This window comes from Vicugna pacos, chromosome 13 (assembly GCF_048564905.1).
Source record: "Vicugna pacos chromosome 13, VicPac4, whole genome shotgun sequence".
NCBI classification, from domain to species: Eukaryota; Metazoa; Chordata; class Mammalia; order Artiodactyla; family Camelidae; genus Vicugna; species Vicugna pacos.
Window position 1 is genome coordinate 30026252 of NC_132999.1, and position 18799 is coordinate 30045050.

Genomic DNA, 18799 nt, shown 5'->3' on the forward strand with positions numbered 1-18799 from the left:
AAAGCCCCAAAAAGCAGCAGAAGGAAGGAAATAATAAAGATCAGAGAGGAATTAAATACAATAGAGATTAACAAGACCATAGAAAAAGATCAACCAAACCAAAAGCTGGTTTTTTGAAAAAGTAAATAAAATCGACAAACCTCTGGCCAAACTCACAAAGAAGAAAAAAGAGAGAGCACAAATTAGCAAAATAAGAAAGGAAAATGGAGAAATTACAACAAACAAAATAGAAATACAGAATATCATACGAGAATATTATGAAAAACTATATGGAACCAAACTGGATAACCTAGAGGAGATGGACAAGTTTCTGGAAACATACTGTCCACCAAAACTGAATCAAGAAGAAACTGAACACTTGAACAATCGATCACTAGAAAGGAAATAGAAATAGCAATTAAAAACCTCCCTACAAATAAAAGTCCAGGACCGGATGGCTTCACCAGGGAATTCTACCAAACATACAAAGAAGAACTCATACCAGTCCTTCTCAAACTCTTCCAGACGATTGAAAAGGAGGGAATACTCCCAAACTCATTCTATGAAGCCACCATCACCCTGATACCAAAACCAGGCAAAGACACTACAAAAAAAGAGAATTATAGGACAATATTACTGATGAACATAGACGCCAAAATCCTCACCAAAATTTTAGCAAATAGAATCCAACAACACATAAAAAAGATTATACATCATGACCAAGTGGGGTTCATCCCAGGGACACAAGGCTGGTTCAACATACGCAAATCAGTCAATGTAATACATCACATCAACAAGAGAAAGGACAAAAACCACATGATCATCTCAATCGATGCAGAAAAAGCATTTGATAAAATTCAACATCCATTTATGATAAAAACTCTCGCCAAAGTGGGTATAGAGGGAACATATCTCAATATAATAAAAGCTATATATGACAAACCTACAGCCAGCATAGTACTCAACGGTGAAAAACTCAAAAGCTTTCCACTAAAATCTGGGACAAGACAAGGATGCCCACTATCACCACTCCTATTCAACATAGTCCTGGAAGTCCTAGCCACAGCAGTCAGGCAAGAGAAAGAAATAAAAGGGATCCAAACTGGAAAAGAAGAGGTTAAAGTGTCATTATATGCTGATGACATGTTACTATATTTAGAAAACCCTAAAAGGTCCACACAAAAGCTACTAGAGCTGATTGACGAATTCAGCAAGGTAGCAGGTTACAAAATCAACTTTCAAAAATCAGTTGCATTTCTTTACACTAACGATAAATCAACAGAAAAAGAAAGTAAAGAAACAATCCCCTTTAAAATAGCACCCAAAGTAATAAAATATCTGGGAATAAATCTAACCAAGGAGGTGAAAGAATTATACACAGAAAACTATAAACCATTGATGAAGGAAATTAAAGAAGACTTTAAAAAATGGAAAGATATCCCATGCTCTTGGATTCGAAGAATCAATATTGTTAAAATGGTCACACTGCCCAAGGCAATCTACAGATTTAATGCAACCCCTATCCAATTACCCAGGACATATTTCACAGAACTAGAACAAATCATAATAAAATTTATATGGAACTATCAAAGACCTAGAATTGCCAAAGCATTACTGAAGAGAAAGAAAGAGGCTGGAGGAATAACTCTCCCAGACTTCAGACAATATTATAGAGCTACAGTCATCAAGACAGCATGGTATTAGTACCAAAACAGACATATAGACCAATGGAACAGAATAGAGAGCCCAGAAATGAACCCACAAACTTTTGGTCAACTCATCTTCGACAAAGGAGGCAAGAGTATACAATGGAATAAAGACAGTCTCTTCAGCAAATGGTGTTGGGAAAACTGGACAGCAGCATGTAAAACAATGAAGCTAGAACACACCCTTACACCATATACAAAAATCAACTCAAAATGGATTAAAGACTTAAACATAAGACAAGATACAATAAACCTCCTAGAGGAAAACATAGGCAAAACATTATCTGACATACATTTCAAAAATTTTCTCCTAGAACAAATAAAAGCAAGAATAAACAAATGGGACCTAATGAAACTTACAAGCTTCTGCACAGCAAAGGAAACCAGAAGTAAAACAAGAAAACCTACGGAATGGGAGAAAATTTTTGCAAGTGAAACCGACAAAGGGCTTGATCTCCAGAATATATAAGCAGCTCATACAACTCAATAAGAAAATAATAAACAACCCAATCCAAAAATGGGCAGAAGACCTAAACAAGCAATTCTCCAAAGAAGACATACAAATGATCAAAAAGCACATGAAAAAATGTTCAGTATCACTAATTATCAGAGAAATGCAAATCAAAACTACAATGAGGTATCACCTCACACCAGTCAGAATGGCCGTCATTCAAAAATCCACAAATGACAAATGCTGGAGAGGCTGTGGAGAAAGGGGAACCCTCCTACACTGCTGGTGGGAATGCAGTTTGGTGCAGCCACTATGGAAAACAGTGTGGAGATTCTCAAAAGACTAGGAATAGACTTACCATATGACCCAGGAATCCCACTCCTGGGATTGTATCCAGAAGGAAATCTACTTCAGGATGACACCTGCACCCCAGTGTTCATAGCAGCACTATTTACAATAGCCAAAACATGGAAACAGCCTAAATGTCCATCAACAGGCGACTGGATAAAGAAGATGTGGTATATTTATACAATGGAATACTACTCAGCCATAAAAGCCGACAACATAATGCCATTTGCAGCAACATGGATGCTCCTGGAGAATGTCATTCTAAGTGAAGTAAGCCAGAAAGAGAAAGAAAAATACTATATGAGATAGCTCATATGTGGAATCTAAAAAACAAAAACAAAAACAAACAAGCAAACAAAAACAAAGCATAAATAAAGGACAGAAATAGACTCACAGACAGAGAATACAGACTTGTGGTTACCAGGGGGGTGGAGGGTGGGAAGGGATAGACTGGGATTTTAAAATTGTAGAATAGATAAACGAGATTACACTGTATAGCACGGGGAAATATACACAAAATGTTATGATAACTCACAGAGAAAAAAATGTGACAATGAGTGTGTGTATGTCCATGAATGACTGAAAAATTGTGCTGAACACTGGAATTTGACACAACATTGTAAAATGATTATAAATCAATAAAAAATATTAAAAAAAAACAAGGTTGCAAGATCAAGATCAATGTATAAAAATCAATGGTATTTTTATACACTAGCAATGAAAAATCCAAAAATGAAATTAAGAAAAAATTCTTTTTGCAATAACATTAAAAAGAATGAAATACTTAGGAAAAAGTTGAACAAAAAAGGTGCATATATTTTGGGGGGAGGAGTAATTAATAGAGGTACTGGCAGTTGAACCTAGAACTTTGTGCATACTAAGCATGCACTGTACCACTGAGCTGTACCCTCCCCCCAACTTAATATTGTTAAGATGCCAGTATGTCCAAAATTGGTCTACAGATTCAACTTAATTGTTATCAAAAATTCAGCTGCCTTTTTTTGATGAAATTGATAAGCTGATTCTAAAATTCATATAGGAAGGAAGAGACCAAGAATAGCTAAAATTGAGAAAGAACAAAGTTGAAGGACTCACTCGGTTCAAAACTTACTCAAATCTTTGGTAATCAAGGCAACATGGTACTGGACTAAGCATAAACATATATAGATCAGTGGAAAAGAATCGAGACTCCAGAAATAAACCATTACATTTATGGTCAGTTGCAAGGATGCCAAGACAATTCAATAGGAGAGAGTAGTTTTTCAGCAAATGATAGTACTGGGACAACTGGATATCCACATGTGAAAGAATGAAGTTGGACCCTGTATTCATACCATATACAAATATTAACAAATTAAGTTATATACTTAAGTGTAAGAGCAAAAACTGTAAAACTCTAAGGAAAACATAGGCATAATTAATTCTTTGACATTGGACTTGGCAGTAGTTTTTCAGATATGGTAACAAAAGCCGACACAACAAAGGAAAAACCAGATACATTGGACTTCATTAAAATTAAAAACTTTTTTGCTTTAAAGTGCCCTATGAAGGAAGTGAAAAGACTACTCATAGAATGGAAGAAAGTACTTAAAAAATCATATATCTGGTGAGGTGCTAGTATCCAGAATATATACAGAACACCTACAGCTCAACAATAAGAAGACAAATAACCCAGTTTTAAGAGGACCTGAATAGGACATTTCTCCAGAGAAGATATGCAGGTCGCCAATAAACACATGAAAAGATGTTTAACATCATTAGTCACTAGTGAAGTGAAAATCAAAATTACAATGAGATACCACTTCAAAAAGAGGAACATTAACAGTTGTTGATGAATGTGTGGATAAATTGGGACTGTCATACATTGCTGGTGGTGCAGCTATGTTAGAAAACAGAAAAGTTCCTCAAGAGTTAACATATGACCGAGCAATTCCACTCTTAGTATACATACCCTAGAGAATTGAAACCGTGTCTACACAAAAACTTTTGTGTGAATTCATGCAGCATTATTCATAATAGGTCAAAAGTAGAAACAACCTATATGTTAATCCACTGATGAATGGATAAATAAAATGTGGCATATCCATACACAGGAATATTTCTTGGCAATAAGAAGGGAATGAAATTCTGGTACATGATGAACATGAATGACTCTTGAAAATATGCTATGTGAAAGGGGCCAGACACAAAAGTCTCCATAATGTGATTCCATTTATATGAAATGTCCAGAATAGGCAAATTCATAGAGACCAAAGGTAGGTTAGTGTTTGCCAGGGGCTAGGAGGATGGTAGAATGGTGAATGACTGTTAATAGGTACAGTATTTATTTTTGGGTTAATGAAAATTTTCTGAAATTAGACAGTTGGTAATGTACAATCCTGTGAATGTAATAAAATCCACTTATGCATTTTAAAAGGAAGATTTTATGGTATGTAAATTATTTCTCAATAGAAACAACAAACAGTTTTAAAAAAGCTATATGTTGGTTCTTTGAAAAAAATGACCGAATAGATAAACCTTTCATGAGACTGGTCAAGAGAATATGAGAAAAAGAGAAAGAATATAACATAATTTGACAGATATTGAAAATACAATGTTTTGATCAACCTATGTCTGTAAATGAAAAAACTAGGTGAAGTATATGAATTCTTAGTAATATAATTTATAAAACCCACGTAAGAAAAATAAGTTAAAAGTTTGCATAATCTCATAATCATTAAAGAAATGAATCAGTAATGAAAAATCTTCTCAAAAATAAACTTCTTTTGTTTAGAATTCTACAAATAACTGAAGGAAGAAATAATTCCTCCCTCACTAATGAAGGTAACATAACCTTGATATGAGAAAGTATAATATAAGGAAAAATACAAACCAGACTCACAAACAGCCATATATATAATAAGGCTGATATGGCAATACTGAGTTGGGTTCATCCTAGAAATATGAGGTAGGGTTAACAGAAAATCAGTGCTGTTCATCACACTGTCAGATTGAAGGAGAAAACCACACCTCATTATATGCAGGAAAAAATTACATGATGAAATTCAGTATCTATTCATAAAGATGCTCTTAGCCAATAGAGTACATGGCAGCTTTCTCAATATGATATTTGATATTTTAAACCAAACCTTATATTTAATGGTGAAACCTTGAAAGACTTCATGTTGTGATCAGGAACAAGACAGATGTAGGTTATGATCGCTTCTTTTCATCATTCTATTAGTAAGGCAAGAAGGAAAAATAAGCAAAATACACAACTGTCATAGCATATATGATTGTGAATGTACAAAATGTAAAATCTACAAATAAAAATGACTGAAATTAGTAACATAGCTTGATATATAAAAATTAAAAATGCTAATAATCAGTAACAGTTTGAAATAAAAGAAGTTTATAAAAGCTACATAAATAAGCAAGCACTCAAGAATCATTCCAGACCTCTTTATGGAGAATATGTTAAAACCTTATTGTGAGATATTTTTAAAAGTCCTAAATAAATTGAGAGAAATACTATCCATGAATTTTTTTTTTAGTGGCATTAGTTCTCCCATTTAATGTATGGTGATACATCAGTGATATATCACAACCATAATCAGAAAATTTATCTAGTCTTAACTAGACAAGCTAATTCTAAGATTTATAAGGAAATGCAGAGGGCTAGGTATAGCCAAGATATTTTTGAGTTGGAAAAATAACAAGGTAGCAGGACCTGACCTCCAAAATACTAAGATTTGTTTTGTCATTGGGACGTTGTGGTGTTAGCAGTAGGGCTAGGAAAACAGACGATGAAACAGAATATTTCCTGGAAATAGACCAAAACTTATGTGGATTTTTAACAGGGACACTATGGAACAGTGGTAGAAGGTCTTCTTAAATGATGCCAAGGCAGTTGAGCTTCTATAAAGAAAAACAAAAGCAAAATTGACTCCCTACCTCACAACATACACAAAAAATCAATTCTAGGTGGATTATAAGCCAAAAAGTGAAAAGTACAACTAAAAAGTATTAGAGATAAATGTGGCTTTAGCCTTGTAAGTATTATCAAACAAGGCACAAGAACAAAACATAAACGGAAAATGATAGTACTTTATGTCATCAAAAGGTACCATAAAAAGTGTGAAAAAAGCATGTATAAAGTGGAAGAATATATTTGCAACACATACAACTAACAAAGGACTTATATTTAGAATAGCCTATATATGTAATTATATGTGACAATTTATATGTGATAATGTATGACATACAAATGGATAATTATATATATTATTAGAATCAATAAGAAAAAATACAACCTAATAGGAAACAAAGCCTTAAACAGGCATTTTACAAAATAATAAACTAAAATTATTAATAAATATATAAAATGATGTTCAGCCTCATTAGGAATCAGGAAAATGCAAATGTAAATTGATATAATCACCTTGGAAAACTTTGATGTAGAACATACAATGCATATGCTGTTACCTAAGAGTTCCTTTCTTAGACATGTATCTAGATAAACTTGTGTGTATGTGCCCCAGTACATATTTATAAGAATGTTTATGGTAGCATTATTTGTAATGGTTCAAACCTGAAATCAGCCCACATGTACCATCATGAGTGAATATTAAAAACATAGTGTTGAGTTAAATGAGACATCAAGAATATATATACTGTATTTCCATTTATATGAAGTTTGAAACAAAACTGTATTCTCTAGAACATGCATTCTCAATGGGATTCATATTGTTCCTTTTGGTACTAAAAAATTGGTTCTTAAAGGTGAAAAAAATGTTTGATACTATAATGGTTTGTGGCTATCCAAAGCTTAACACTACCTGCAACATCTTCACTTAGTATTTAATTTCTTTTTGAATTTTCTCATATATCACATGAACACCATTTATACTGACATTGAGTTCATGGAAGATATACAAAGTATACAAGGTCAGTGCTACAAAATTGTGGTGGATAGATGATTGGATTTTCAAATGATTGTTTGATCTCACTTTCATCACTAGAGGTGGTGTGCATGTGTCAATTGGTTGCCATTTGCTGTCTTGTGGATATTGTTTATGTTTAATCCTCTCTGTGCTTTTGTGTTTGGTTTTTAGAATTACATTTAATTCAACAAAAGTTATTCAGCCCATCATTAGTTATACCAAGTACTGAAAAGAAAAATATATTAATGAGTATCTAGTAGCTAATTAAGTTAAAATTTCTTCTCAGATCAAGCAAAAGTTCAAAGTTTGTTAAATATGGTAAGAAATTAATTTTTTCAATGTTTTGTTTTTGCTGGAAAAATGAATTTTAATTTTTTAAAACTTGATTGCATTGCTACAATCATATAAATGGATAGTTTGTATTTGTAATTTGCATCACAATTTATATAATAAATTACGTTAAATAGCAAATACAGTTATGTGAACTACTAATAGCCTTTAAAATCTTACTTAAAAAGTTAAAAAGAGTATGCTTTATACATGTTTTATTTATAAAAATGCAGCTACACATACAGTATATAAACAGACTGTGTATCTCTAAAAATTTCATATGGGAGTGATTAGAAGAAAATTTCTGAATAGGCTCCCTAGGGTTGATAATAAAAAAAGGTCAAGAAACACTGGTCTAGAAATACATATGTGTGGTAAAACTATAAAGAAAAGCAGAGAAGTGATTACCATAACACTCATGATACTAACTCTGAGGATAGGGTGGGTGCCAGGTGCTCCTAGAGTCCTGACAGTGGTCTATTTCTTGATCTGAGTGATGGCCACTCAGGTGTTTACCTTATAGTCTGCATGTTCATGTTTTATGTACTTCTCTGTATGGATGTTTTATAGACTTTAAAGAAATGAGGAATATTGTTTAGGTTTTACATACACATGATATGAACTAAATCTCCAACTTAGTAGATGTTGACTGATGAAAAGCTTTTACTGAACTTTTTTTTTTTTCAGGTGGGCCCAGTTCTTCATCCATCCACTAATGATCAGAGATGCAATTGACCGAGAAGTTGAAGCTGTTGATAGTGGTAAGTGCTTTATTGTGTCTTACCACTTTTTCCTTCATTGTTCCATTATTTAGCACATTTATTATTTATCACTCTTTATATCATAAAGGGCTAAATTGAAATAGATGTATTATCTATATTCCTGAAGCCATTAGATGTCTAATTCAGTATAAATTTGAAATAAATCATAAGGATGGTAGATTTTCAGTTTTTCGGCCTTTGTTTTTTGAGGGTTTTACCATAGTGACTGATCTTTTGCAGGGCAAGAGCCTTATTCTTAACGTTAATGCTGGGTATTAAAACTTTAAAGTACATATACTCTTTTGCATGAAGAGACATTTTCTCTGAGGCTTTATTTTAATGTGCCATCCTAATACCTAAATAGCTTATCCTTTGTTACCTCTGTGTGTTGGTGCTTTGTGGCTTAAATTTCTGTGGTTCCAAGTACAATTGTGATATATTTATGGATGAATAAACTAAACCCCTGAGAAGGAAATGCATTTAATTTTACTTTTTGACAGTTTTTCTTATCTTTGTGATTTAAAGAATGAAAATCATAAGGAAAGCTATGTGTCTTTATAGAGTGAGGGCTCATTATAGAGCTGTGCTGTAAATATTCTTTAATTACAGAGTACCAAAAATAGCACCACTGCAGATTAACTAAGCTTTCCTTAGTTTAGCATTAGAAACATGTCATACTAGACTTTGGTGGACTTCCAGTTTATATAGGTTAGGCTTGGCTTGCAACAACTGAAGAGGTGAGTTCTCTGTACTAGTTCCTCCTTTTGTAGCATTTTCCCCTTGGCTTGATTGAGTGTCTAGTCCTAATAATCATTTATAGCATTCACTACACTGAATAAACTGCAGGCAGCTGGAAAGAACCTTCTGTCTTAAGTCAGCCAACTTGTGTTTTACTTACAGAAATGTCACTAACTTTGGCCCTCAATAAGAGGGTGGGATGGAGTTAGATTACTCCTGCCTCTAGTAGCTCCTTATAATCAAGGATTTATTTTCTTCATTTTTGTTACTTGCCTAACCACAGTGTCTGTTTTACCACAGGCCCAGATAAATGTTTGTTGTTTTCATGAAAAACCAAAATAACTAGAGAAAACTCTAAAAGCCTTCCTTACTTTTTGGGACTCAAGAACTATATAATCTGTGTCTTAAATTCTTTCAAATAGGTTTTTCTTCATATTACTTTCTAGGGTGGGTTGAAATTGGCATTTAAAATATTAAATATCTAATTTGATTTTACAAGTTTAATTCAGAATGTTTTATTATATTTTGAAATATGCAGAAATATATATACCAAATACATATGTGATATGTGATATGTGTATGACTATACATACACATATGGTAGTTTTGATTTAAGATGAACTTAAATGAAATGAACTTAAGCTAAAGACTCAGGTTTTTATTTATTTTTGGGGGGTATAATTAGGTTTATCTATCTATATCTATCTATCTGTCTAATAGAGGTTCTGTGGGTTGAGCTGAGGACCTCGTGCATGCTAAGCACACACCCTACTACTGAGCTATACCCTCCCACCTGTTTGTTTGTTTTTCATGATAGGAGACCCAGATTTCAATTTGTGATCTGATACAGATAGCTAGCTAGGTATGTATCATTAGTTACTTAACCTTCTTAGTATGGAGGAGATTAGGGTGATGGAAGAGGTCTTGAGTTTTAACTGGTGTAATAAACTAGTATTCATTAACCAGTTTTGAAAGCTCAATAATCACATGTTATTTTCTTTTGTTCAGATGTGATTGTCTTTATTTTATCATTGTCATCTTATTTGCATGTTTTCTGTTGCCTCTATGCTTGGATGGCCCATTCAACGTAAGAGGAGTTGAAAGGAAAGTTCAAGAAACTGTCCTGGTAGATTCATTTTTCCCTTTTCCTTTATTCCTCTCTACCTGCTTATGGAAGAGATTCTTTCCTTTCTGGGCTTTTACTTTATTAACTCATTCTACTTTCATTACTTTATCACTATACCCTGCATTGATAATCTGTTTTTGGTTTTATCTTTCAAAAGAATGGTTATGCACATATGTTTATAGGCATTTATTTGCACAGTACGTACAGATAGGTCTGTTCAGTGTTTCACAGTTTCCTTGAGTATGTTTAGTAACAATAGCTCATGTAAATGTCCACAGAGTAGGTTTTAAAATGAGATTAACTTATTGCTAAGTGAAGATTGTAGAGGAAAAAATTATTCTTAATAATTAGCTCTTTATTTAGTGATTGTTCATACTCTTACATAAATATGTGTAATTGCCTACGTAATGTATCTTAGTGATTGAGACTGAGGATATGGCCAAAGGCTTTTTTAATTGTAAGCAAGTGGTTGAGTGTGTTCTCTAAGTGCTCAGTATTTATATTCTATATTTATCAGTTGTAGGGGGTTCTAAATCACTTTTTTGTAGATACATTTATATGTCTATTAGTTTCCTGCTGCTGCTGTAACAAATTACCAGAAACTCTGTGGTTTAAAATAACAAAAACTTTTCTTAAACTTTTGGAGGTTAGAAATCTAACGTATTTCCTCAGGACTGTAGTTTTTCTTTTGGAGGCTTCAGTGGAGAATCCGTTTCCTTGTCTTTTCCACCTTCTGCGTGCCACCTACATTCCCAGGTTATGGCTGTCTTTTTTTTGCTATCTTAAGAGCCATCAGTGTAGAAACTTCTTTCCTATCTGACCTCTACTTCTGTCTCTACATCTTATGACTTTGATCCTATTGCCTTCCTCTTATAAGGACCCTGGGATTACAGTGGGATCACCCAGATAGTCCAGGATAATCTCCCCTTCACTAGATCCTTAATTTAATCACACCCGCGAAGTTCCTTTTACAGCACAGGCTAACATTTACAGGTTTTGGAAATTAGGATATGGCCATCTTTGGGGGCCATTATTCAGCTTATCCCATTTATTAATGAAATTGTTTCTTCTGTTCATAGCCATATCTTCATATTTTTTACAGAGATTTAAAAAATTTTCTCTGTTGAAGCTACATATATATATTTATTATGTATCTTTTCCCACTGTGGAAATTACAAATGTATGTATTTTTTACTGTCTCATCATTGATTTAGATTTCATGGCTTATGCCGGAAGTATTTGATTGAATATACTTACTTCTGCTTCTTTACATCTCTACTCTCACCACTTTAGTTTCCACTCTCTTTACCAAGTACAATAGTGATGGTCCCTAATCAGTTTTCCTGCCTCTATTTTTGCTTTCACATTTACAGCCAGAATGAACTTGCTGAAGTCCAAATCTGATAATGTCACTCTCCTTATTAAACATTTGCAATGTCTTACTATTACTCCCATGATAAATATAATAGCTAATGTTATCGAGCATTTATTGTATGCATTATTATGATGATTATTACCCCTGTTGTCTTATTTGAGGATTAGAGGTGCTCTTTTAAAAACTATTTTTTTCCTTATCTCTTCAGCCTGATATCTTGCCTCTGCTTTGATTATGAACTTTCTTCCTCCAGCAGCTAGTTCAGTAGTACCTACCACATAAAAGATGTTCTCTCTCTATCTATTTTTTTTATTGAAGTATAGGCAGTTTACAATGTTGTGTCAATCAGTAAATATTTATTGAAATGACTGTGTCTTATTTAACCCTTATAAGAATCCTGTGAGCTAGGTGCTAGTAACTCCATTTTATAGATGCAAAAATAGAGTCAGGGAAGTTAGATAACTTTCTCAAGGTTGTACAGCTTAGTAAATGGCCGAACTTGGATTCTAGCCAAGATATTTCTAACTTCAAAGTGATTGTTCTTAACAATTAGTACATCATTACCAACATAGTTGGCTTTGGAAGAAATTTAAACAATATGTATAACAAAGTTCCCAGGTAATAAGGAATTTGAGTTAACATTTTATTAGCACTTTCATCAGTAAAATCTTAGACATGACATCCTACAGTTGAAACCTTCTGATCATTAACTACTGGTTTCATTTGAAAATAAGAGAAAACCTCTAGAACAGTGAATTGACTACTCAAAGTTATAGAATATGTTAAGTCATAGAACCTGATCTAGGAGATGATGTAGCTCAGTGTTTGAGCATGTGCTTAGCTTGCATGAGGTCCTGGGTTCAATCCCCAGTACCTCCATTAAAATAAATGACCTAATTACCCCCACTCCCCCCAAAACAACAAAAAAAACCCCATAGAACCTGTCGTAGATCATTGAGTTCCCCACTTCAGTCTTACTACGCATGACTTGCAAAATTAATTTTTGTTACTTCTTTACTTTCAGTTCTTTAAGCTTGAATTTCCAGATAATAAAGTAAGATACTGAATTTCATTTTATTAAAAATGTTTCCTTAAAACTGACAGAATTTCAGCTTGCAAGACCCTCTGATGCAAACAGAAAGGAAATGTTGTTTGGAAGCCTTGCTAGACCTGGACATCCTATGGGGAAATTTTTTTGGGGTAAGATATTAAACACTTCATCTTATTTCATATTTTCTAGTTAAAGAAGATTAAGAGTATGAAAAGTTTATAAAGAATGGGAAGTTATAAGGGTAGGATAACTAGATACCTTTTCTCTTTTAGGGTAACTAGGTAGCTTTTCAAATAGACAGTAGTTAAGCATGCCTAACATTGAATATATCAAGAATAGCATCTAACATTTTGTGAATGCTTTCTGGGTGCCAGATCATCTGCTAAACACTACATGAACTATCCCATTCAATCATAACAATGATCATGAGCTGGGTACCATTATAATCTCCATTTAAAGATAAGGAAACAGGATCAGGGAAGTTAATTTGCTTAAATCTGATAGTCGTGGGTGTGGAATTTGAACCTCTGTTAGTATCTGATTATAAAGTGTGTGCTTTACCCCAGCCTGACATTTCCATTTATCAACAGAGATTCAGTGATTTCTCTAATAGTTTTTGAGCTGTGACCTAATTTTGTTTATCTGGTAAGCTGTTTAAATGGTATCTGTTTTTCATAATGGCTTTTTCTTGGTGTTAGAATTCAGTTTTAAACCTTAAATTATTCCTCTTGACCATAGAGTAGAATCTGGAATGAACTGATATAAGTGGTACTTCATTCAAAGGATATTTTGCTTCCCTGTATATTTTGTACAGTTATATACACTTTATATGGCATCCTTGCTTTATGTGGTTTATTTTTAAGAACTATGCAGAATGTTGTTAAGACAATTCAGAGGTAAAACCTGACTTGAATAGTAAACTATTAAGAAAGCAACCTTAAGGCAATTAAATTGTTAAGGTATTGCCAACTAGATATTAATTCCTTATGTGTTAAAATATTCTTTGAAATTGTTTCTTGTGAATTTTTGTCCTGTATTATTATTATTACACACTGTTTCAATATTCTTGAGTCACTTGGGTTATTTCATTAGTTGTATGTAGTAGCAGAGGATGCATTGTTGGTAGAGACTTTTAACCAAGTAAACTTAGTTATTTCTAAATCTTCTTCATCTTTTTATAGGAAATGCTGAGACTCTCAAACATGAGCCAAAAAGGAGTAATATTGATACACATGCTAGATTGAGAGAATTCTGGATGCATTACTATTCTGCTCATTACATGACTTTAGTGGTTCAATCCAAAGGTAATATTGTCTACTGTGGCATAATTACTTGGAAGTAGTGCTTTGTTAGGATTTGTCTGCTTTATTACTGTTGCAGTGCGCTGTTAATTGCTTGATGAAGTGAAGGAAATCAGAATTTGGAGAGGGCACAGAGAAAAGTGGCAAAGCTCAGGGAAGCACAAAATCATCTGATTCTCAGGCAAATGTGTTTTCTCTTATAGATGTAGGTCTTATCTCTAGGCTAGTCTCTGAATATATTAATGTGTACTAATAGATTGTGAATTGGTCTTTTAAGCCACGTTCAGCTGCTGCCTCTGCTATCTCTGGTTTTGCATTTAATCTGTATTAGTCATAAACTCTTACAGGGCGCAGTGTTGGTCTTTTCATCCTTACATAGGATCCAGTAATTGAAATCTAAGAAATATCTTAAATGTAAACTACTAATCAATACCTCTACTTTTTTCCTTCTTTTATCATTGCTGAAGATAATGTTGTGTTAACTTTTTCTCATTAAAGAAATCACAATAGCTTTCTTTCGTTTTCTTTATATTTTAATCTCCTTAGGCTATTTTACAGTCATTTGCTAAACTACTTCTTTTGACATAACCTTATAGTTTGCACATTTGTTTTTGTAAAACTAACCCTCTCACCCTAATATGATTCCCGTTTTCATAAATTTTTGCTCTCTCATTGTCAAAATTAAGATCAGAGCTGACTTGTCACTTAAATACAAAACATTTTTGCATTTAGGATCAAAATTAGTCCTCTAAAGTTGACTTGAATGTAAAGTTACGGATATGCTACGGCATTCAAACTACAAATGTGCTTCTAGATTCCTTTTACAACATCTATTAAAATAGGCAATTCCATATTCATTATGTAATATTAATTTGCAGTTTTAATTATCATTTCTAAATCTGACATGAACATGCATTTTTCTTCAACTAGATATTGATTCTTTTGCATTCTCTTCCTCTGTGATGACAAATATAAGAGCATACAAGTAGTATAGAATAAATTTAGAACTTTATTAGTCTAATTTGCATCTTATATTTTATATACTAGGGCATTTGTTTTGAGAATTAGTGAAACTCATGTATCTGGTGGAACTTATAAATACTATACAGTGATGGTAATGGGTCACTAGAAAAAAGTTAAAAGGTTTCCTTTCTCATTTAGATCTCCTGTTTTACTAGAAATTTCAAAAGAATTTCTTATGGAATGTAAGAAAAGAATCAAAAGAAGATAAAAATTATATAAACCTAAGAAGATGTATTAAAACCTCAGCAAGTATAAATTAATGTAAAATAAATGGAGTATAGTAGTACTGATGAACTGCCAAGAAGAGTCAGTGTAGTGTAGATTAGTTAAGAGAAATCTTCCTAGAGGAAGTAAGTTTTGGAATAGGTTAGAAAGATAATTGGTGTATTATCTCTCAGTCTTTCACACTAGCCTAGTAATAAACAAAAACTTTTTTTTCACTTGCGTGCTTTTTCTAACTTCATCAGGGAGAAAAAATAAAGGAGTCTAAGAAAATTGTTTCTCAGGGTTTTCTTAACTATTGTTACTTTCTTGTTACTAATTACTGGTTAAGGAGTGGCAAGTGATGCCCAAATTAAGATATTCCTTTGTTTTATAGCTAGAGATCTGTGAGAAATCTAACTGCATTTCTACCTTTAATAACAATATTGCCTTTTCCTGTCTTCTCCCTGCCATCTCCACCAAGAAACGCTGGATACTCTGGAAAAGTGGGTGACTGAAATCTTCTCTCAGATACCAAACAAGTAAGACATTTATTTTCATAAATCATACACCTATAGAGTTAGAGGCCATTTCTTCTTACATGAGTCCCAAGGGTTTTGCTTTCAGTTTGTTTTTCAAACAGGTGATTAAGTTAAGACCTAAACTGGTTTAGCAAGATCACACAATTTTTGATTGGGAAAACTAAGATGAGAACCCAGGTTTCCATAGTTTCTATAGTTCAAAACTTATAAACTTGTAAATTTGTAGTAGGCAGTAACTCTGAAGAATTTATACCTCCCTTTGTGTTTATTCAGAGCTTTTTTCTGTTACTATGTAGAGTGTTTGAAACTATGATATAAAAGCAAGTATTGTATTCAGAGGCAGAATATACAGACACACAGACACACACACACACACAGACACGCACACACACACACACACACACACACACAATGCCTTAGAACAAATTGTATCCTGAAAATTTGTTTTTTTAAGTCAGTTGCTTAGAACTTGGAGTGCTTTTCCCCTATGAAAGATATAATCTTGTAGATGATGATTAAATGGTGATTAACTTTCCATATTGCCTGATTCAACTATATGAAAAACCTATTTTGTATAGTTGAGTCAAATTGCCTTTTACTAGAAATTGGATATAGGATTCCAGTTCAGAAAGCTACTATTTTTTTTCCATCTCAGATTCATCAGAGTAATACAGATATTTTAAAGATACTTTATTACATTTTTATTACAAATAAAAAAATTTAATTCTCAAGCAATTAAGTCTTCCCACACCTAGCAGTTTGCATTTTGGTAAACTAAATGAAATCAGATTATTTTTCTTGCATCAGGTGAGTAAGCTAGACTTTTTCCAGTTCTTCATTCCAAGACAGTTTGTTTTAAATTTATGAAAGAAAAATTACCTTTAAAAATGTTAGAATAATTTATAATACCAGCTGATTGGTTTTTATTATCTTGGCTTTATGTAAATTTCCATTGATAATTAACAATATGGAAAGATAATGATAGCCACGCCAAAGTTGTGGGGTTGTTTTACCTGTTTGTTTGCGTTTGTTTTGGTAAGAAATGAGTATGAACTATGAAAATGTCAAATGACAGATTGAAATGTGTTTCACTGTGAAACTTTACTAATAAAATCAGTTATGTTGAATAGAGGGATTCATTAGGCCTTGTCAATTCTTTATAAGAATTTTAAATTTTTAAAAATTCTCTTAAATATTATTCACTAAGAACTTTGGTTCCTTAATCAGACAGGTTAAAAAGTCTTCTAAGTATTTAGTACTCTTTCATATTGACCATGTTTTAGAAGAAATATTAGTTACAATATATTCAACCAGATGGGAAGCATCTAGAAGGAGAATCCAAGTTTTTTAGTACCACAGTGCCTAATATAGTACTTTAGTAATCACTATATATTTGTTGGATTAAGTTTTCTTTCTAAAACGGCTTTGTGTTAAGATGAGAACTGAAGTTGAATGGGGCTGATAGAGGCAGTAAATTTTGGGAGGGGAAGTCTTTTCAATTTATTGTTTTCTGTCTCCTGTGAGTTTTAAAAGTATTTAAGTTATTGGGGCTGAGATTAAGAAGAGTTTGTGTAGTTCAGGATTTTGTGGCTTTGTTGCCATCTATTCACTTATGCCTAGGATGCTTTTCAGCCAGGAGTATGTAGAAAAATAGATTATAAATACCTATCAGTTAGGGCATCCCTAAAGATAATGCTAATAAAGGCTTTTGCCAATTAAATTTTAATGTATTTGTTTTATTTTCAGTGGGTTACCCAAACCAAACTTTGGCCATTTAACGGATCCATTTGACACACCAGCATTTAACAAACTTTATAGAGGTTCGTGAACCAAAGGTTTAAAACTGTTTGAAATAACTTTAGCACATTCTCTAAAACTTAATTGAGGCTGCCAATTTTCTTTGAAAATGAGAATACAACAGAAAGTACAGCTGAGTTGGAAAGAGAGTAGATTAGACAGTGGAAACCCAACTAGCGACAGATAGCAGGCCACTAACTAGTAGCAGATTGATTGGTCTACTACCCTGATGCTGCTTGAGTCTGTTTCCTGCTTTCTGCCTGTTTTTCCTCTTGTTATTGTTTATTCTTGTTTTTTTGTTTCTTTCCTATTTCATTTTATCTGTATTCTGCTCTTTTTCCCTTTAAAAGAATGGGAAGACACTTTGGAAATAATTTCCTTTTATCTTCATTATATAGACAATTTTTGTTGAATAAAGATTAATTTAGTGTAAAAAAATAGAAGGGGAAGTCACCCTTAAATCTTAGTATCCAGAGAAGTGGTTTGGCAAATTTCCTTTTGAGTTTGTATAGGTATAGTTTCTTAATGTAGTTGAGATGATAAAGTACATACACTTCTATCTCTTGATTTTTCATTTAATATTAGATTTGTAATAACTGCTCAATGAACCATCATATTATTGTGCTATAATTTGCTTAACAACTTGCCCATGATGGATATTGCAGAAACATTCCTAATTCACCATTTCTCTTTCTTTGTTCTTTTTTATTATGGCAGATTTTTTCTTTCTCCTAATTGCCTAGGTATTCCCTTCTCCTTCTCCTTCACTCCATTGCCAGTCTCTTTCCTCTTCCATTCCTCTGATCAATGACTTTTGTCACACTCTATCTGATACTTGCTGTATTATGTCTAAGCTGACTCTTCCCAGAAACAGCTTATTTTCTATTGAATTCTTTCTGGCTTTAGATTTTCTCATTGTAGACTCATAGAATAATAGCACTGGGAAGAATCTTAGCGCTACTTCAGCCTACCCCACTGACCATACCATAAGAAAACAGATTCAGAAAGATTTAAATACAAGTGATTTTCTCAAGGTTGTATAAACACATTACAGCAAGAGAGTAGTAGGGCTGGATTTCAACCATAGGTCTTCTGACTCCAACTCTGTACCCTTTCTTACAATAAGGGATCCATCTGTTGGGGCATTC

At 33.0% G+C, this 18799-nt stretch overlaps 1 protein-coding gene across 2 annotated transcripts in view; it reads left to right on the plus strand.

Moving 5' to 3' along the window:
• The window catches only part of NRDC (nardilysin convertase), a 77897-nt gene that overhangs the window by 33156 nt on the left and 25942 nt on the right, over positions 1 to 18799 (plus strand). For both annotated transcript variants that reach the window (XM_006200478.4, XM_006200479.4), the window contains 5 exons: positions 8424 to 8497; positions 12841 to 12936; positions 13969 to 14091; positions 15797 to 15854; positions 17601 to 17674. In XM_006200478.4, coding sequence (XP_006200540.1) covers positions 8424 to 8497; positions 12841 to 12936; positions 13969 to 14091; positions 15797 to 15854; positions 17601 to 17674 — 425 coding nt within the window. The remainder of the gene's footprint in view (positions 1 to 8423; positions 8498 to 12840; positions 12937 to 13968; positions 14092 to 15796; positions 15855 to 17600; positions 17675 to 18799) is intronic.